The sequence below is a fragment of the Pristiophorus japonicus genome, chromosome 4, assembly GCF_044704955.1.
Source record: "Pristiophorus japonicus isolate sPriJap1 chromosome 4, sPriJap1.hap1, whole genome shotgun sequence".
Classification (NCBI taxonomy): Eukaryota; Metazoa; Chordata; class Chondrichthyes; family Pristiophoridae; genus Pristiophorus; species Pristiophorus japonicus.
Genome location: NC_091980.1, coordinates 26,147,942 through 26,169,512, shown reverse-complemented (window position 1 = coordinate 26,169,512; position 21,571 = coordinate 26,147,942). Strand labels below are relative to the sequence as shown.

Genomic DNA, 21,571 nt, shown 5'->3' with positions numbered 1-21,571 from the left:
AAAATCCATGATCTCCTCTCTCTGATCTGGAAGGAGGAGAGCATGCCAGGGGATCTCAGACACGCCGTAATTGTGACCATATTGAAGAAAGGGGACAAGTCTGAATGCGGTAATTAAACAAGAGCTTCCCTGCTGTCTGCCGCAGGGAAAATCATCACAAGAATCCTCTTCAATCATTTCATCCCAATGGCTGAAGAGCTCCTCCCAGAGTCGCAATGTGGATTCCGCACACTAAGGGGCACAACGGACATAATCTTCACCGCGCAAAAAATCCAAGAAAAATGTCGGGAGCAGCATCAACCTCTGTACATGGCTTTCTTTGCCCTCACAAACGCCTTTGACTCTGTCAACGACGAAGGATTATGGAGTGTCCTTCTCAAATTTGTCTGTCCTCAAACATTTATCACCATTCTCCGCCTGCTTTATGATGACATGCAAGCTGTGATCCTGACCAACGGATCTACCACAGGCCCAATACAAGTGCCCCGCTGGCGTGGAGTTAATCTACAGGACAAGCAGGAAATTGTTCAACCCTCGACGCCTCCAGTCCAGATCCATGGTTATTCCAACCTCCGCTATTGAATTACAATATGCAGATGATGTTTGCGTTTGTGCACACTCAGAGTCCGAACTCCAAACCATCGTTGACACCTTTACTGAAGCGTAAGAAAGTCTGTGCCTCACATTAAACATCAGTAAGACAAAGGTCCTCTACCAACCAGCCCCTGCCACACAGTATTGCTCCCCGGTTATCAAGATCCGTGATGAGAGCTTGGACAATGTGGACCACTTCCCATACCTTGGGAGCTTACTATCAGCAAGGGCAGACATCGATGACGAAGGCCAACACCACCTTCAGTGCGCCAGTGCAGTCTTCAGCCGCCTGAGGAAAAGAATGTCCAAAGACCAGGATCTCAAACCCAGCACCAAGCTCATGGTCTACAGAGCAGCAATGATACCCACCCTCCTTTATGCTTCAGAGACATGGACTATGTACAGTAGGCACCTCAAAGCACTGGAGAAGTACCATCAACTCTGTCTCCGCAAGATCCTGCAAATCTATTGGCAGGATAGGCGCACCAACATCAGCATTCTCTCTCAGGCCAACATCCCCAGCATCGAGGCATTGACCACACTCGGCTAGCTCCGTTGGGCGGGCCACATCGTCTGCATGCCCGATGCTAGATTCCCGAAGCAAGCACTCTACTCCGAGCTGCGTCACAGGAGGCGAGCATCAGGAGGGCAGAGAAAATATTTCAAGGGCACCCTCAAAGCCTCCTTGAAAAAATACAACATCCCTACTGACTCTTGGGACTCCTTTGCCAAAGACCCAAAGTGGACGAAGAGCATCCGAGAAGGCACCTAACACTTTGAGTCGCTTCGCTGGATGCACGTGGAAACCAAGCATAAAAAGCAGACGGAGTGTACGAGAAATCAAGCACCCCACCCACCCGTCCCTCCAACCAGCGTCTGCCCCACCTGTGACAGAGACTGTAGATCCCGCATTGGTCTCATCAGTCACCTTAGAACTCATTTTAATGTGGAAGCAAGTCATCCTTGACTTTGTGGGACTGCCTAAGAATTAGAAGATATTCAAGGCAGAAATCGATAGATTTTTTGATATCAAGGAACTTAAAGGATATGGAGATAGTTCAGGAAAGTGGAGTTGAGGTTGAAGATCAGCTATGATCCTATTTCTTATGTTCTTATGTTTTTATGTACTCTTCAAATGAAGATTAGAATATGTTACAATGTCATGCATGAAATATGACAGTAATGCAAATCACATCATGAGATAAAATAATATTGAATTACATTGTACAAGATTCCAGATTAATTCCCATATTTGAGTTCCAATTACTCTCAATGAATGAGCTTCAACAGGTTTTTAGGTGGGTAACTGTGACTAGTCTCACCACCAGTCTTACTCTGGGGTGTTGTTTAGGAAAAGCTGTTCATAGAATCATAGAATGATACAGCACAGAAGGAGTCCATTCGGCCCATCATGCCTGTGCCAGTTGTAATTGTGATCTTTGAGTTACTTTTCTTTATTAACTGAGGAATAGAATATAAGAGCAGAGAGGTTATGCTTGAACTGTATAAAACACTAGTTAGGCCACAACTAGAGTACAGCATACAATACAATTCTGGTCACCACATTACAGGAAAGATGTGATTACATTAAAGAGTGGTCTCAATACCGAGAGCGTGCAGAAATCAAGCGCAGGCAGCGGAAAGAGCGTGCAGCAAACCAGTCCCACCCACTCCTTCCCTCAATGACTATCTGTCCCACCTGTGACAGCATCTGTGGCTCTCGTATTGGACTGTTCAGCCACCAAAGAACTCCTTTCAGGAATGGAAGCAAGTCTTCCTCGATTCCGAGGGACGACCTATGATGATGTGCAGAGGAGATTTATGAGGATTTTGCCAGGTCTGGAGAATTTTAGCTTTGAGGAAAGGTTGGATAGGTTGGGGTTGCTTTCTTTGTAACAGACGTGTATAAAATTATCAGGGGCCTAGATTGAGTGGACAGGAAGGATCTATTTCCCTTAGCAGATGGAACAATAACTAGGGGAAATAGATTTAAATGAATTGGAGGAAGGATTAGAGAGCACTTGAGGAGAATTTTTTTTCAACCAGGGTGGTGGGGGCCTGGAACTCACTGCCTGAAAGCATGGTAGAGGAAAAACCCTCACCACATTTAAAAAGTACTTGGATATGCACTTGAAGTGCTGTACACTGCAAGGCTAAGGACCAAGAGCTGTAAAGTGGGATTAGGCTGGATAGCTCCTTTTTCGACCGGCGCAGACACGATGGGCCGAATGGCCTCCTTCTGTGCCATAAGTTTCTATGATTTTTTAATGTTATAGCATCCTAGGATCTAAGCTTAAGAAAGTATCTGAATAACAAGAGTCTGCACTGAAGAACTAACAATAAAATGGGCAGTGAATATGAAGGATAAGAAAATGCTCTTGCATCCTACAGGATATTTGGATGTAACAGCACAAAAGCACAACATGTTTGTGCCTGTGTGACTTTTTAAGCGTAACAGAAATTTACAAAGGGGATTCATAAATGCCATGAACAAATGGAGCACAGCACTTGTAAAACGACTATATTATTAGTGTTTAAATGTTACCTTGCATTTGCTGTATTTTATTAGCATTTGAATAAAGCTGAGATGCATCTTCTATATTTTCTCCTGGTTGTAGAGGTTTTTGATTTCCTAAACCTGTTCATACAGAAATCACCAATAAAATGCATTCAGCTTTCCTTATAAATTTCAGACATTTTAATAAATCAACTCCATTTGACTATTAGTACAGATATGAGATATCCTGACAAGACATAATAAATATCTCTGGAGGCACTTGACACAGACTTGGAGCTACTTGACTTGGTTCAAGCCCGACCACAGGACATGAGCGCATAATCTAGGCTGATACTTCAGTGCAATATTGAGGGAATGCTGCATTGTCAGAGGTGAATAGGATATTAAACCGAGACTCTGTCCGCCTGTTCAGTTGGACGTCAATAATCAAAAGAAAGAAAAAAAGAAAGACTTGTATTTATACAGTGCCTTTCATGACCACCGGATGTTTCAAAGCGGTTTTACAACTAATTAAGTACTTTTGAAGTGTAGTCACTCTCGTAATGTGGGAAACACATCAGCTAATTTGCACAAACCCTCACCACATTTAAAAAGTACTTGGATATGCACTTGAAGTATTGTACACTGCAAGGCTAAGGGCCAAGAACTGTAAAGTGGGATTAGGCTGGATAGCTCCTTTTTTGACACGATGGGCCGAATGGCCTCCTTCTGTACCATAAATTTCTATGATTTTTTAATGTTATAGCATCCTAGGATCTAAGCTTAAGAAAGTATCTGAACAACAAGAGTTTGCAATGAAGAACTAACAATAAAATGAGCAGTGATTATGAAGGATAAGAAAATGCTCTTGCATCCTACAGGATATTTGGATGTAACAGCACAAAAGCACAACATGTTTGTGCCTGTGTGACTTTTTAAATGTAACAGAAATTTACAAAGGGGATTCATAAATGCCATGAACAAATGGAGCACAGCACTTGTAAAACGACTATATTATTGGTGTTTAAATGTTACCTTGCATTTGCTGTATTTCATTAGCATTTGAATAAAGCTGAGATGCATCTTCTATATTTTCTCCTGGTTGTAGAGGTTTTTGTCTTTGATTTCCCAAACCTGTTCATACAGAAATCACCAATAAAATGCATTCAGCTTTCCTTATAAATTTCAGACATTCTAATAAATCAACTCCATTTGACCATTAGTACAGATATGAGATATCCTGACAAGACATAATAAATATCTCTGGAGGCACTTGACACAGACTTGGAGCTACTTGACTTGGTTCAAGCCCGAGGACATGAGCACATAATCTAGGCTGATACTTCAGTGCAATACTGAGGGAGTGCTGCATTGTCAGAGGTGAATAGGATATTAAACCGAGACTCTGTCCGCCTGTTCAGTTGGACGTCAATGATCAAAAGAAAGAAAAAATGAAAGACTTGTATTTATACAGTGCCTTTCATGACCAGCGGATGTTTCAAAGCGGTTTTACAGCTAATGAAGTACTTTTGAAGTGTAGTCACTCTTGTAATGTGGGAAACACATCAGCTAATTTGCACACAGCAAACTCCCACAAGCAGCAATGGGATAATGACCAGATAATCAGCTTTTGTTATGTTGATTGAGGGATAAATATTGGCCAGGATACCGGGGAGAACTCTCCTGCTCTTCTTCGAAATAGTGCCATGGGATCTTTTACGTCCACCTGAGGGGGCAGACGAGTGCACAGAATTCTTCCAGTGTCCCGGCCAAAATTTCTTCATCACCCAACAGCACCAAGAAACAGACTAAGTGATCATTCCTTTCATTTGCTGCTGCAGAATCTTCATTATTTCCATTTAATTGCTTTGTTTGCCTCAATAACAACAGTAACTACACAACAAAAGCAATGTATTGGCTGTGAAGTGCTACAGGACATCTTAAGGAACTGATAGTATCTTTTGAGATTAGGAATCCAGAAACTTGGAATAATAATCCAGAGAACGTGCATTGAAATCCCAGAATGGCAGTTTGAGAACTTGAATTCAGTTTAAAAGGTTGTGAGCTTATCCACTTTGGTTGGAAGCATAAAAATATATATTTTTTTAAATGGAGAGTGACTACAAAATGCTGCAGTACAGAGGGATCTGGGGATCCTTGTACACAAAACACATAAAGTTAAAATGCAGTACTGCAAGTAATCAGGAAGGCAAATGGAATGTTGGCCTTTATTGCAAAGGGGATGGAATATAAAAGCAGAGAAGTCCTGCTACAACTGTAAAGGGCGTTAATGAGGTCATCTTATTTAAGGAGCGATGTACTTGCATTGGAGGCAGTTCAGAGAAGGTTCACGAGATTGATTCCTAAAATGAAGGGGTTGCCTTATGAAGAAAGGTTGAGCAGGTTGGGCCTATACTCATTGGAGTTAGAAAAATGAGAGGTGATAGAAACATAGAAACATAGAAAATAGGTGCAGGAGTCGGCCATTCAGCCCTTCGCAGCTGCACCAACATTCAGTATGATCATGGCTGATCATGCAACTTCAGTATTTCATTCCTGCTTTCTCTCCATACCCCTTTATCCCTTTAGCTGTAAGGGCCACATCTAACTCCCTTTTGAATATATCTAATGAACTGGCCTCAACAACATTCTGTGGTAGAGAATTCTACATGTTCACAATTCTCTGAGTGAAGAAGTTTCTCCTCATCTTGGTCCTAAATGGCTTACCCCTTATCCTTAGACAGTGACCCCTGGTTCTGGACTTCCCCAACATCGGGTTCATTCTTCCTGCATCTTACCTGTCTAATCCTGTCAGAATTTTATATGTTTCTTTGAGACCCCTCTCATTCTTCTAAATTCCAGTAACTATAAGCGTAATCGATCCAGTCTGTCTTCATATGTAAGTCCTGCCATCCCGGGAATCAGTTTAGTGAACCTTCACTGCACTTCTTCAATAGCAAGAATGTCCTTCCTTAGATTAGATCAAAACTGTACACAATATTCAAGGTGTGGCCTCACCAAGGCCCTGTACAACTGCAGTAAGACCTCGCTGCTCCTGTACTCAAGCTACTATGCTACTGAAGGGCAACATGCCATTTGCCTTCTTCACCACCTGCTGTACCTGCATGCCAACTTTCAATCACTGATGTACCATGACACCCACATCTCATTGTACCTCCCCTTTTCTTAATCTGTCACCATTCAGATATTATTCTGCCTTCTTGTTTTTGCCACCGAAGTGGATAACCTCACATTTATCTACAGTATACTGCATCTGCCATGCATTTGCCCACTCACCTAACCTGTCCAAGTCAGCCTGCAGCCTCTTAGCATCCTCCTCACAGCTCACACCGCCACCCAATTTAGTGTCATCTGCAAACTTGGAGATATCACACTCAATTCCTTCATCGAAATCATTAACGTATATTATAAAGAGCTGGGATCCCAGCATTGAGCCCTGCGGCACTCCACTAGTCACTGCCTGCCATTCTGAAAAGAACCCGTTTATCCCGACTCTCTGCTTCCTGTCTGCCAACCAGTGGCAGAATCTGAAAATAGGAGGCATAGTTTCAGAATAATGCGTCACTGATTTAAAATGGGGAAGAGGAGTCATTTCCTTTTTGAGAGAGTCATAAATCTTTGTAAGTTTCTACGCAGAGAGCCGTTGAGGCTGGGTCATTGAATATATTTAAGGTCGATATGGACAGATTTTTGAATGATAGGGGAGACAAGAGTTATCTGGAACAGGCAGGAAAGTGGAGTTGAGGCCAAAATCAGATCAGCCATGATCTTATTAAATAGCAGAGCCTGACGGGAGGTGGGGCGGCGAGGCAGTGAATGAGTGGTGGTAGCGGGGAGAGTGGTGGCAGCAGAGGGTCAGTGGCTGGCACTGTGACCTCTGCACTCAATTGTACTGTGGGCAAGTGTGTGTGAGTGTGGGGGGTCACCCCACTTTGAACCCACCTTAGCACATCCCACAGCCAATGAAATACTTTTCGAGCGCAGTCACTGCTGTAATGGAGTGCGGGCCCTGGAACATCGTGAGAGGACCCCACCGCGGGTCGGGAGGATGAAATAGCTGGAGCCACTGCAATGTCCAGCGTGAGCCGCTCCAAATGTGCGACGGCTTCAAAGTGGGCGACTGGATGACGTCACCAAACCCAGGTTGCAGTTTGGAGCGTGGGCAGGAACATCGGCGGGGCCCTGGTACAGCGGAGGAGGGGGAAGGTCAGGGTGGATGAGCGATGAGAGATCATGTTGGAGGAGCGGGGAGAGATCTTGGCGGAGGAGCGGCGAACATTTGAGGTGGAGAAGCGGCAAGAGATCGAGGCAGAAGTGCGGCGGATGATCGGTGTGGAGGAGCGGTGAGGGATCGTGGCTGAGATTCGGCGAGTGATCGCGGCGGAGGTGCAGCAAATGTTTGGTGCGGAGGTGCGGTGATAGATCGTGGTGGAGGTGCGGTGAGAAATCGGAATAGAGGAGCGTTGAGTGATCGTGGCAGAGGAGCGGCGAGAGATCGTGGAGTAGGAGCGGCAAATGTTTGTGGCGGAGGAGCGGCGAATGTTTTGTGGCGGCAGAGAGGCGAGAGATCTTGGCAGAGAAGCAGCATATGGTTTGTGGTGGAGATGCGGCGAGAGATCTTGGCGGAGCTGCGGGTATGGGCCCCAGAAGAGCTGAGGGCCCAGGGGCAGCATGGGCCAGCCCACACTGCGATATGTGTGCAGCAAATCTGGTATCCAGTCGTCCTGGTTAACCCTTGCCACTGGATAAAGGCCTAGCTCTGTCAAGCCCGTGTGGTGGCTGATGTTCAACGGTCACCACACATTAAAAAAATTCACGCACAGGCATCTTCCACCCTTCAATTGGAGCTCAGGACTGGGGTCCTTCATTGAAACATCTGTGAACTCATCTCTTTTGGTGTGGAAGCAAGTCATCCTCGTTCATGGGTCTGCTTATGATGATGAAATAGCAAAGCAGGCTCGAGTTACCAAATGGCCTTCTCCTGCTCTTATTTCTTATGTTATGTTCTTAAAAGGAAATACTGGAAATAAAAGACTGGTATCAATAAGAGTGACCATGAAGTGTAGAATTTACCAATATCTCGCAAAGATTCCAGGTACCTTTCCCCTACAGAGGAGAAGAATCCCTTTCTGGGCTTTTAAAATGAGTTTAAAGGGGGCAGGCAAAGCCTGCGGGGGATAAAAGGGGATGCATTCATGGAGACCCCCACCGCCCAGTGTTTGGACTCATAGGAAAGGGAATTCAAAATGGACCTAAATTACAGAAGCTTGAGATCCCCTAAACATCTATGGGAAGGAGCATATCAATTTTAAGATTCTACAACATTTTGGCTGCGAAAAAGAGTTACCAAATACAGGAGGTGGAGCCAACGTCTGAAGCAAATTTGTGTATTAAAGACCCCAGACTGTCTGGGGGAACTATTCACCCCCTAAGAGATAATCGAATTACCCAATCAAGCACAATGGAAATCATGGTCAAGAAACTGGACAATTCTAAAACAATGCAAAATCAGTGATAGCACATTCTCACACCCTAATCGAGTTACTGCTGACAAAGGAGACATTTGAAAATCAGTGGACAGTACAGTTTAAACAGAGCCCAAGAGATTTGATGGGAGATAATGGAGCCTTTTTTTGGAATATATCTATCCCCCAGTTTTTTTACAAAAAGACCAGCAAGGAGCAGCACACAGACTGGAACACGGACACAGACACAAGCAGCTGGAGCTGGGGAGTGAAGAAATGGTGCAGTGAAGGAAACTACTCGAACTCATCAAGAACTGACTGAGCATGAGGCCCACGAAATGGAAGGTTGTCAGCAACCAAATTGACAACCCGGGCCACCACAACCAGCAAAACGACCAACCGAAACCAACTCAGCAAAAACCAAAGAATCGACATTTATTTCCACTCTACAATCTACTTCGGAACGACCAACGGGTGAGAAATTACCAAAAAGGACTAACTAAAACTATTCCTAACCAAAGAAAGTGGGTATTTACCCCATACATCCAAAACGCAACTTAGCGCATCAACGGACGCACCTCAACTGAAGACTACGCAGTCCGAAGTCCTCTCCTCCGTCCGGGGTACGGCTCACCTAGAAGGCCAAGTGCAGCGAACCCCGAAACCGTGATTCACCAGCAACTGTCTAAAGGGATTGGTGAGCATAGCCCCTGAACCCTGAGAGCTATAACTTAGTTAGTTAGGGGAATTGGGAGGGGGGAGGCTGGGATAACTTGTGTAAATGTATCTGCATTCACCTCTTTACCCCATTTAGAGTTTAAGCTGTATTATTTTTCCCACAGACTGTAATTGGATAATTTATTCAATGTGTTGTACCCTTCAGTGTGTATTGGTCTGTGTGTGTTATTAAAGGTGTGCCTTTTACTTCTTTTTAAACACAATAAAGCCATACCTGCTTCCTACCTTGAAACCAATTGTCTGTCCAAGTCTGTCACCGTCCCTTCATAATTCCAATGTCTAGAACCAAGGGTGTGGGAGCGATTCGGAACCGCTCATATAAGGTCAGAAGGGAAAGCTGACCCCCTGCAAACCATCCCTTACAGAAGCTATCGGATTGTTGTAAAAACCCAACTGGTTCTCTAATGTCCTTCAGGGAAGGAAACATGCCATCCTTACCCAGTCTGGTCCATGTCACTCCAGTCCCCCACAAACTTGGTTGACTCTTATGTGCCCTCTGAAGTGGCCTAGTATTCCACTCATTGTATCGTGGGCAGCTAGGGATGGGCAGTATATGCCAGCGACATCCACATCCTGAGAGTTATAATTTTATATGATGCTATATAAATGTGAGTTATAAGCATCAGCCTTCATGTTTTTATAGATCTCCCTTTCCTGAAGGTGCTTACTGTTGCTTCTGATGATGAAATCAGTCCTACAATACCTAAGGTAAGAATATAGGCACATCTAGCTCACCTATTAGCCTGGGAGCCATGGGTTACCAATAATGGAGTTGTTGACTGATCATAGAAATCAATCTGTATCAATTAGTCTGCAACAGACATGAGGTAAAGAGAACCCCAGTGGTTGAGAACTTTGGGAGCCACAGGTCCAAGGTAACCAGTTCCTCCCAAGCATGCTAAACTTACCAGATGTTACGTCTCAAATTACATACTGCATCACAAAATGTTATTTTCTGAAATGAATCTCCTTTTGAATGAATCAATAGTATAGGAGTGTGTTGTGTACATAAATAACAGACTAACTGAAATAGGAGTAATGTAACTTAACTGTGTCCTTTATAGCAACTCCCGAAACGGTGCCCCAAAACCAGCATGTTTACAGCATTGTGTGAATAACTCCCGCAGGGTCCTAATGCCTGTCTAGTCAGGGTTCGTGTAACAAACAAATAGAGTATGAACACAACAGCGTGAAACTCATTTAATAACGCTGTCCGTTAGCACCCGGTGCTAGGCGACTAACGGGTGGCAAAGGGCTACCTTCGACGGCAAGCAGCGTTGACGCCTCACCCTAAATTCAGTCAGCTCTTTGACAGAGGTGCCAAGAGGCAACGCTGCACCGGCTAACGTCACCCGCGTAGTGACGTCATCCAGCGTACAATACCTCTTTTTTGCCTCTGTTGCGAGAGTTGCTTTGTACAGCTGCCGTAACAGGAGGTGGCCGTACAGCCAGGAAAAAGTGGTCATAAAAGAGTGGATCTCGGGTAGAATCTTTATTCATTTCTACATGTTTTCATTAGTTTGAAGAGTGGCAAAGTGTGTGCGTGGATCGCAGAAATGTTCGTGTTTTTTTTTCCTTTTTTTCCAGCACAGCGGCAGCCTCCCGTCGGGAAATTCAGTCGGCCTCCTGAACTGCCACCCGAGGATGAGTGTGCAACACCACTTGTGAACGGAACTTTCTCATCCTTCGACGTAAAAACTGAATTTAGAACTTTGAGGCTGCGCCTAACGTCCAGCGCTAAAATCAACACTCAGGCAGTGACACCGTCTCAAAAACGGCCATAACCAATTTTGACCCCTGTGTGCTTCCACTTTCTCACCAGGGATCCTGTTCAACTCAGCAACCAGCCTTCATGTGTGAACCTGGAGAGTCAAGGTTATCAGGGTGCCTCACAGTTGAGCCCAATCTTCTTCTCTACAAACGTGCCCATCCACACATTTCATGAAAAACTCTCGGACATAATCAACATTATTCAAGGCAACATTCTACATCTCATGGATCAACTTCCTACAGTCAGAAAATGAATAGAGCTAGATAGAATATTATAATATATTGGTTTATTCCAGTGCCATACAAATCTTTTCATTACCAGATATAACCAAAATAAGTGCCAAAGATAATATGAGGATCATTCAGCCCATTAAACCCATTCCTCCGGTAGACCATGTGCAGACGGTTTCAGTGTCAAATCCAGCCAACTAACTAAATATCCCAAATTATGTTTCCCCTAGTTTCAAAGATAACTGAGAAAATATCCAGAATACCCGTCAAATCTTGTAACCTATGCAATGTCCAGTCTGGCAATACCTCGATTTTAAAGTTCTCATCCTTCTTTTCAAATCCTTCCATGGTCTCGCCCCTCCGACATCGGTAAACTCCACCAGCCCTACAACCCTCCGAGATCGCTGCACTCCTCCAATTCTGGCCGCTTGCGTATCCCCAATTATCATCTCTGCATTATGGCGGCCATGCCTAGACCTTAAGCATTGGCATTTCCTCCTCAAACCTCTCCGCCGTGCCAACTGTCTATCTTCATTTAAGATGTTCCTTAAAACCTACCTCTTTGTCTAAGCTTTTTGTCACCTGTCCCAATATCTTCTTATGTGGCTCGCTATCAAATTTTATTTTATAATGCTTTGGTGAAATGCCTTCTGAGGTTTTATTACATTAAAGGCACTATATTAATGCAAGTTGTTGTTGTTATTTATCTGTGACCAGTTGGATAACCCAGTCTCGAACTCCCATCATTCTGGCACTTCAGGAACTATTGCCTCCCTAGAATATTTGACACATAGAAATGCAAACACATTGATTAATCTAATCCTAATGGATTAAATTGTTTAAGTTCACACAAGGATATAATTGTCATTCCTAATTTTTGGAATCACGTGCAACATTCACATTTTATTACATGTTTGAAATCCAAAATAGTTGGCAGCAATTTCCATATCCTACCTGCAACCTTGCGCTTTCTCAGACACAGCACCACTGCGAGGATAATGATCAGGAGAAGAGCCAGACTCCCGAAAATAACAACATTGGTGGGTTTAAAAGTGTAATCATCTGTCAGAAGAATAAGCATAGATTTCATATTTAGTTTATAGATTAACTTCTTAAACAAAAATAAGCTCCCCTAATGACCCAGTGGATAAACCTACTGCCTGATTTACCATTAAGCCATACAGGCCAGAAGGTCCCAGGTTTCATTCCTGATCCAAGTTCACTGACCTCACTCAGGAACATTGGAGCTACAACTGTCCTCACTGCCCTTCAGTTAGGGACAGGGGGAAAGTCACACAGGGTTCTAGCTCCTGGTTTCAATCTGGTGAATCCTTCTGGAATGGAGATGTGGGCAGATAACGTGTAAGTAAAGGGTCTGATTCAGCTGTGATGCTTTCCGCTCTACAATCGGTGAATGAAACTGATTGTCCAGGTTTTTGTTGAATAACAGCTATTTGGATGAGAACTGAACTCAGGAGGTAGATCCTGTCTCAGTGCGATAGTGTAAATCGGATGGGAATAAAAATGGAGAGAGATGTAAAACAGGCTGCCTACTCGCTATCACCCATTTTACACGATCGCACAAAGTCAAGAGCAGGAGGCGAACCTGTGAGGGAGCAGCAGCGGGACGTGAAAAAAGGTGGAGTGGCCAGAAAGGAGCGCGGCAGAGGAGGCCCGACACCGGAGGCTGAGAACTTTGTTGATAGCACATTTCAGGAGATGCTCTCCCCACAGCTTAAGAGTGTGAAGGCAGCAAGGGAATGTGTAACTGCTAGACAGAAGAGGAAGAACAGGTAGATAGTGCAGGAGTCCCCTGAGTGCATCTCATTCTCCAACCAGTATTCTGTTCTGAGTACTGGTGGTGGCGATGGTTCCTTTGGGGAGTGCAGCCAGAGTCAAGTCCATGGCACCACGGGTGGCTCAGCTGCAGAGGGGGGCAGGAAGAAGAGTGGAAGAGCAATAGTGGTTGGGGATTCAACAGTTAGGGGAGTAGTCAGGCATTTCTGCGGCGGCAGACGTGACCCCAGATGGTATGTTGCCTTCCTGGTGCCAGGGTCAAGGATGTCACCGAGCGGCTACAGGACTTTTGATGGGGGAGGGTGAACAGCCAGAGGTCGTGGTCCAGCTCAGCACAAATGACATAGGTACAAGGAGGGATGAGGTCCTGCAGGGAAATTTTCAGAAGTTAGGAGAGAGATTTAAAAAGCAGTACCTCAAAAGTAGTAATCTCTGGATTTCTCCCAGTGCCACGTGCAAGTGAGTATAGAAATAGGAGTATAGAGCAGATGAATGCGTGGCAGGAGAAATAGTGCAGGAAGGAGGGCTTTAGATTCTTGAGGCATTGGGACTGTTTCTGGGGCAGGTGGAACCTCTACAAGCCGGACGGGTTACATCTCAACAGAGCCAGGACCAATATCCTCGCGTGAGGGCAGGGGGTTGCTACTGCTGTGGTGGAGGGTGTAACCTAGCTTGGCAGGAAAATGGGAACCTGAAAGTAGATTCAGAAGGCAGAGAAGGAAAGCTGGAAGTGGAAAGCAGAAAATAGGAAGTGAATTTAGAAGGCAGCGGAAACGGAGTGAAAATAGACAGCAAGGGAGTGTGGCAGTTTCACATTGTATATACTTCAATTCAAGGAATATAGGGAATAAGGCAGATGAGCTGAGAGCATAGATAGACACTTGGGAGTATGATATTATAGCTATTACTGCGACATGGGTGAAAGAAGGGCATGTATGGCAATTCAACATTCCTGGTTACAGGGTTTTCAGACGGGATAGAGAGGGGGAGAAAAGGAAGGGTAGCAGTATTGATTAAAGAAACAATTACAGAGCTGAGGGGGGATGATATGTTAGAATGATCATCAGGAGGCCATATGTGTTGAATTGAAGAACAAAAAAGATGCGATCATACTGCTGGGTGTATACTATAGATCCCCAAGTAGTCAGAGGGAGATAGAAAAGCAAATATGTCGGCAAATTTCTGAGAAGTGCAAAATCTATAGGACAGAAATAGAAGGGGATTTCAACTACCCTACTATTAGCTGAGATAAATGTTTTGTGATATGTATGGAGGGTGCAGAATTTCTATACTGCATTCAGGAGAAATTTTTTAGCCAGTATGTAGCAAACCCAACAAGGGAGGGGAGTGGTTCTGGACTTAGTGTTAAGGAATGAAGCCGGGCAGTTGACAGTGGGAGAGCATTTTGGTGCTAGTGATCATAATTCAGGGAAATTTCATCATCATAGGCACTCCCTCGAAATCAAGGAAGAATTGCTTCCACTCTAAAAGTGAGTTCTTAGGTGACTGAAGAGTCCAATACAGAAATTAAAGTCTCTGTCACAGGTGGGACAGACAGTCATTGAAGGAAAGGGTGGGTGGGACTGGTTTGCCACACGCTCCTTCCGCTGCCTGCGCTTGTTTTCTGCATGCTCTCGGCGACGAGACTCGAGGTGCTCAGCGCCCTCCCGGATGCACTTCCTGCACTTAGGGCGGTCTTTGGCCAGGGACTCCCAGGTGTCGGTGGGGATGTTGTATTTTATCAAGGATGCTTTGAGGGTGTCCTTGAAACATTTCCTCTGCCCACCTTGGGCTCGCTTGCCGTGTAGGAGATCCGAGTAGAGCACTTGCTTTGGGAGTCTTGTGTCAGGCATGCGAACAATGCGGCCAGCCCAACGGAGCTGATCGAATGTGGTCAGTGCTTCGATGCTGGGGATGTTGGCCTGGTCGAGGATGCGAATCCATTGCAGGATCCTGCAAATCCTCTGGGAGGACAGACACACCAACGTTAGCGCCCTTGATCAGTGAAATTTTGGGTTGTTATGGTAAAGGACAAAGATAGATGGATTAAAAATTCTCAACTAGAGGTAAACCAATTTTACTAAGCTGAGAGGTGAGTTAGCCAAGGTGGACTGGAAACAGCTACTGGAGGTAAATCAGTGACAAAGCAGAGGGAAGCTTTCAAGGAGGAGATCCTGAGGGTTCAGAGCAAGTATGTTCCCTTAAAGAAAAATGCTGGGAATAGCAAATCTAGAGCCCCCTGGATGTCAAGGGCCATACAGGGTAGGATAAAGAAAAAAAGGGAGGCTTATGACAGATACCGAGGGCTCAATACTGCAGAAACCCTAAAGGAGTATAGAAAGTGCTGGGGTGAAATTAAAAAGGAAGCTAGGAAAGCAAAGAGAGAGCATGAAAACATTTTGGCAAGTAAAATCAAGGAAAACCCAAAGATGTTTTATAAATATATTAAGAGCAAGATTATAACTAAAGAAAGAGTAAGGCCTATTAGAGACCTTAAAGGTAATCTGTGTGCGGAAATGGACGAAGAGGGTATGGTTCTTAAGGAATACTTTGCTTCTGTTTTCACAAAGGAGAAGGGTAACATAAGAACAAAGCAACTTAAGAAATAGGAACAGGAGTACGCCATATGGCCCCTCGAGCCTGCTCCACCATTCAATAAGATCATGGCTGATCTGGTCATGGACTCAGCTCCACTTCCCTGCCCGCTCTCCATAACCCCTTATCCCCTTATTGTTTAAGAAACTCTCTATTTCTGTCAAATTTAATCAACAATCTTGTTGTGTGAGGCCCCTTGGGGAAAAGTGATCATAATATGGTAGAATTCCTTATTAAAATGGAGAGTGACAAAGGAAAGGTAACTTCGATGGTATGAGGCGTGAATTGGCTGGAATAGACTGGCAAACGATACTCAAAGGGTTGACGGTGGATAAGCAATGGCAAACATTTAAAGATCAGATGGATGAACTCCAGCAATTGTTCATCCCTGTCTGGAGTAAAAATAAAACTGGGAAGGTGGCTCAACCGTGGCGAACAAAGGAAATTAAGGATTGTGTTAAAGCCAAGGAAGACGCATATAAATTGGTTAGAAAAGGCAACAAACCTGAGGACTGGGAGAAATTTAGAATTCAACAGAGAAGGACTAAGGGTTTAATTAGGAGGGGGGAAATAGAGTACGAGAGAAAGCTTGCAGGGAATATAAAAACTGACTGCAAAAGCTTCTATAAATATGTGAAGAGAAAAAGATTAGTAAACACAAATGTAGGTCCCTTGCAGTCGGATTCAGGTGAATTTATAATGGGGAACAAAGAAATGACAGACCAATTGAACCAATACTTCGGTTCTGTCTTCACGGAGGAAAATACAAGTAACTTTCCGAAGGTACCAGGGGACAGTAGGTCTAGTGAGAAGGAGGAACTGAAGGATATCCTTATTAGGCGGGAAATTGTGTTAGGGAAATTGATGGGATTGAAGTCCGTTAAATCCCCGGGGCCTGATAGTCTGCATCCCAGAGTACTCAAGGAAGTGGCCCAAGAAATAGTGGATGCATTGGTGATCATTTTCCAACAATCTATCGATTCTGGATCAGTTCCTTTGAACTGGAGGGTAGCTAATGTAACACCACTTTTTTAAAAAAGGAGGGAGAGAGAAAACACGTAATTATAGACCGGTTAGTCTGACATCAGTAGTGGGGAAATGTTGGAATCAATCATTAAGGATGAAATAGCAGCGCATTTGGAAAGCAGTGACAGGATCGGACCAAGTCGGCATGGATTTATGAAGGGGAAATCATGCTTGCCGAAACTTCTGGAATTTTTTGAGGATGTAACTAACAGAGTGGACAAGGGAGAACCAGTGTGTGGTGTATTTGGACTTTCAAAAGGCTTTTGACAAGGTCCCGCACAAGAGATTGGTGTGCAAAATCAAAGCACATGGTATTGGGGGTAATATACTGACGTGGATAGAGAACTGGTTGACAGACAGGAAGCAGAGAGTGGGGATAAACGGGTCCTTTTCTGAATGGCAGGCAGTGACTAGTAGAGTGCCACAGAGCTCAGTGCTGGGACTCCAGCTCTTTACAATGTACATTAACAATTTAGATGAAGGAATAGAGTGCAATATCTCCAAGTTTGCAGATGACACTAAACTGGGTGGCGATGTGAGCTGTGAGGAGAACGCTAAGAGGCTGCAGGGTGACTTGGACAGGTTAGGTGAGTAGGCAAATACATGGCAGATGCAGTATAATGTGAGGTTATCCATTTTTGGAGCAAAAACACAAAGGCAGAATATTATCTGAATGTCAGCAGACTAGGAAAAGGGGAGGTGCAACGAGACCTAGGTGTCATGGTTCATCAGTCACTGAAAGTGGGCACGCAGATACAGCAGGTGGTAAAGAAGGCAAATGGAATGTTGGCCTTCATAGCTAGAGGATTTGAATGTAGGAGCAGGGAGGTTTTCATGCAGTTGTACAGGGCCTTAGTGAGGCCTCACCTGGAATAGTGTGTTCAGTTTTGGTCTCCTAGTCTGAGGAAGGACGTTCTTGCTATTGAGGGAGCGCAGCAAAGGTTCACCAGACTGATTCCAGGGATGGCTGCACTGACATATGAGGAGACACTGGATCAACTGGGCCTTTATTCAATGGAGTTTAGAAGGATGAGAGGGGATCTCATAGAAATGTATAAGATTCTGACGGGACTGGACAGGCTAGATGCGGGAAGATTGTTCCTGATGTTGATGTCCAGAACCTAGTCTTACGATAAGAGGTAGGCCATTTAGGACTGAGATGAGGAGAAACTTCTTCACTCAGAGAGTTGTTAACCTGTGGAACTCCCTGCCGCCGAGAGTTGTTGATGCCAGTTCATTGGATATATTCAAGAAGGAGTTAGATATGGCCCTTATGGTTAAGGGGATCAAGGGATATGGAGAGAAAACAGGAAAGGGGTACTGAAGGAATGATCAGCCATGATCTTATTGAATGGTGGTGAAGGCTCGAAGGGCCGAATGGCCTACTCCTGCACCTATTTTCTACGTTTCTATGTTTCTATGTTTACCCTCCATATGGTGGGCAGCACATTCTGGACTTTTTCATGGCATCGCCCTGTGACCAAATATCCCGAACACTCCAGGGTCATGCTGGACCCCTGCAAACTCTTTCTCCTCCACCACCTAAAGGTGCAACCTCCCAAATCCGGAAACCACGAGAATAAGGCCATTCCGGATTTCGGGTATTTCCGGATTTTGGAACATATTTCTGCCGTCCGTAATCCGGAAATGCCTGGGCCGATGTTTGGGTATTTCAAGATTTCAGAACAGAAATCCTAAGTCCCGAATCCGGAAATCCTTGGGCCAACTTTTGTGCAACTGTACCTGTATTTTCCGACAGCGCGCCGAGCCGACCAAAGAGGGAACACCAGAGGCAGCAGGGAGAAAAGGAGCAGCTAGCCCCAGGACACAGTGCGCCGACCCGACTGAGGAGGGAACACTGGAGGCAGTGGGGTGAAGAGGAGCAGCAAGCCCCAGGACACAGCACGCATTTCCAACATCCCGAAATTTTACTTTTGGCGCGCCCATATTGTGGGGGAAAAAAAGCCCGAGAAAAACCTGCGTTGCAGCCCCAAAAACAGCGATAGGTATGAAGACCTGCAAAAAAAGTAAGTTAAAGATTTATTGGCTTGTGAATGTTTTGCGATTTTTAATTTTTTGTTTTTTGCAATTTTTTTTTGCGTTTTCCCCCGCTCCCTGGGCCCAACTCGCAGCGGTAATTGGCCTCGGACTAAGTTGGCGAGGACCGCAGTTTCCGTTAATTTTTACCGCTGGGCCTTTAAAAAATAGTGGAGTGATTAGCGGTAATTTTGGCGAAAAAATACTGATAACCATTTAAAAAAATGTCCGGATTTCGGAACATTTTCCGTATTCTGGACGACTCCTCCATGGATCAGAGCAATGTCTTGATTTTGGAACATGCCGGAATTTGGAATTCGGATTTGGGAGGTCGAACCTGTACCACCTCTTCAGACCCACCTTCCCAAAGCCTCCCCGTCATCTATGATAATCACTGCTAAAGCCCTCATCCAAGCTTTTGTTACCTCTAGACTTCACGATTCCAAAGCACTCCTGGCTGGCCTCTCACATTCTGCCCTACCTAAACTAGAGGTAATCCAAAACTCAGCTGCCCGTGTCCTAACTCGCACCGTCCCACTCACCCATCACCCCTGTGCTCACTGACCGACATTGGCTTCCGTTAAGCAACACCTCAATTTCAAAATTCTCATCCTTATTTTGAAATCCCTACATGGTCTCCCTATCTCTGTAATTTCTTCCAGACACACAATCCTCCGAGATGTCTGTGCTCCTCTAATTCTGCTCTCTTGAGCATTCCTGAATATAATCGCTCAACCATTGGTCGCCGTGCCTTCTGTTGTTTAGACCCCAAGCTCTGGAACTCCCTGCCTAAACCATTCCGACTCTCTGCCTCTCTTTCCTCCTTCAAGACTCTCCTTGAAACATACCTCTTTGACCAAGTTTTTGGTCACCTGCGCTAATTTCTACTTATGCGGCTCGTTGTCAAATCTTTCGTCTCATAATACGCCTATGAAGCGCCTTGGGGTGTTTCACTACGTCAAAGGTGCTCTATAAATACAAGTTGTTGTTGTTATTGTTGTTGTGCAATTTCATTGACAATTTTTTATCCAAAATCAAGGCAGCCTCTGCCTTCTCTGCTCCTTCCTCTCCCCCATCTTACACACTGCTTAGTGATTCTAGGAGTAGATGAGGAAGACATTTGCTGATTTCCCAAGGGTTGCTCAGGTAACTGTGCTCACATTTTGCCTTCTTTTACAATCTGACCTTCCAATGCAGGCTATCAGTACTTCACTGCAAGCTTGATGGAGCATCAAGGTTGGAAAATGCACAGCTCTCTGGCAACTGTTCACCCAATTCCAAAAAGCACAGAAACATTGTAAAATCCAGCACACCGCTAACACAAGATATCTGTATACTGTGTGTTCACAGACTCACAAACGGTGGAAGCTAGGCTTGTTTCCAGGGTGGCCTTGTCTTTGCATTTCCCAATGCCAGCATATGTCTCTTCTATATCTGCTTTCAGAACACTGCACAGGTGAAGAGATTTGTACCTGAGAGGGACCTCCCAACCAGTGCTCACTGACTCTGAGAGTAAACTCAGCAATTCCGCACTCACAGTGTAAATGTTTCTGACAGTGAAATGCGGAAGAAGTTGTTTACTTTCCATATCAACGTTAATCCCCATGTATGCCCCTTGACCATTTTCCCCCTTCCCACAATCTGCCTGTTCCCAAATGAGCTCATTTACATATAGTATAATGAGAGCCACTGGTTCTGCAGCCTCAAGTTCCCTGCTTTTGATCTCACAATGCACAAGCCCTAAATTAGAATTCATTTTAGATTTTTGTTTATTTAAGTTTGATTTTAAGTTCGACAGCACCTCCCAAACTTGTGAACTCTACCGCCTAGAAGGACAAGTGCAGCAGATGCACAAGGATGCCACCACCTCCAACCTCCCCTCAAAGTTACACACCATCCTGACTTGGAAATATATTGCCGATCCTTTATCGTCACTGGGCCATAATCCTGGAACTCCCTAACAACATGGTGAGAGTACTGCAAAACAGGTTGTTGCTCGACTAGTCTGTGGGACAGCTCTCCCAGTTTTGGCACAATTCCCTGAATGTGAGGGAGGAAGACTTTGCAGGGTTGACTGGGCTCATCTGCTGTCCATGGTCAAAGCTGGTGGCTAGGTCACTGCCAGCTGGTCCATTGGGTTTTATTCTTACTGTTGTTTTCTGCAACGATGTTTGTATAACTAAGTATTTGTTCGGCCTTTTCAGAGGGCAGTTAAGAGTCAACCACATTGCTGTGGGTCTGGAGTCACCTGTAGGCCAGACCAGGTAAGGATCTCAAATTTCCTTCCCCAAAGGACATTAGTGAACCAGGTAGGTTTCCAACAACAATCCAATAGTTTCAGTCACTTTTACTGATGGTAGCATTTTATTCCCGACTTATTTAATTAAATATAGAAACATAGAACATAGAAAATAGGTGCAGGAGAAGCCCACTTGATCCTTCGAGCCTGCACCACCATTCAATAAGATCAAGGCTGATCATTCACCTTTCCTGCATTCTCTCCATACCCCTTGATCCCTTTAGCCGTAAGGGCCATATCTAACTTCCTCTTGAATATATCTAACAAACTGGCATCAACAACTCTCTGCGGTAGAGAATTCCACAGGTTAACAACTCTCTGAGTGAAGAAGTTTCTCCTCATCTCGGCTTACCCCTTATCATTAGACTGTGTCCCCTGGTTCTGGACTTCCCCAATATCGGAAACATTCTTCCTGCATCTAACCTGTCCAGTCCCATCAAAATTTTATATGTTTCTATGAGATCCCCTCTCATCCTTCTAAACTCCAGTGAATACAGGCTC

General features: G+C 44.7%; 1 protein-coding gene across 3 annotated transcripts in view; it reads right to left on the bottom strand.

Moving 5' to 3' along the window:
- The window catches only part of LOC139262848 (vascular cell adhesion protein 1-like), an 82,528-nt gene that overhangs the window by 13,907 nt on the left and 47,050 nt on the right, over positions 1-21,571 (bottom strand). For all 3 annotated transcript variants that reach the window (XM_070878041.1, XM_070878042.1, XM_070878043.1), the window contains 3 exons: positions 12,271-12,378; positions 4,127-4,225; positions 3,140-3,232 (listed from right to left, as the gene is read on the bottom strand). In XM_070878041.1, the coding sequence (XP_070734142.1) occupies positions 3,140-3,232; positions 4,127-4,225; positions 12,271-12,378 (300 nt within the window). The remainder of the gene's footprint in view (positions 1-3,139; positions 3,233-4,126; positions 4,226-12,270; positions 12,379-21,571) is intronic.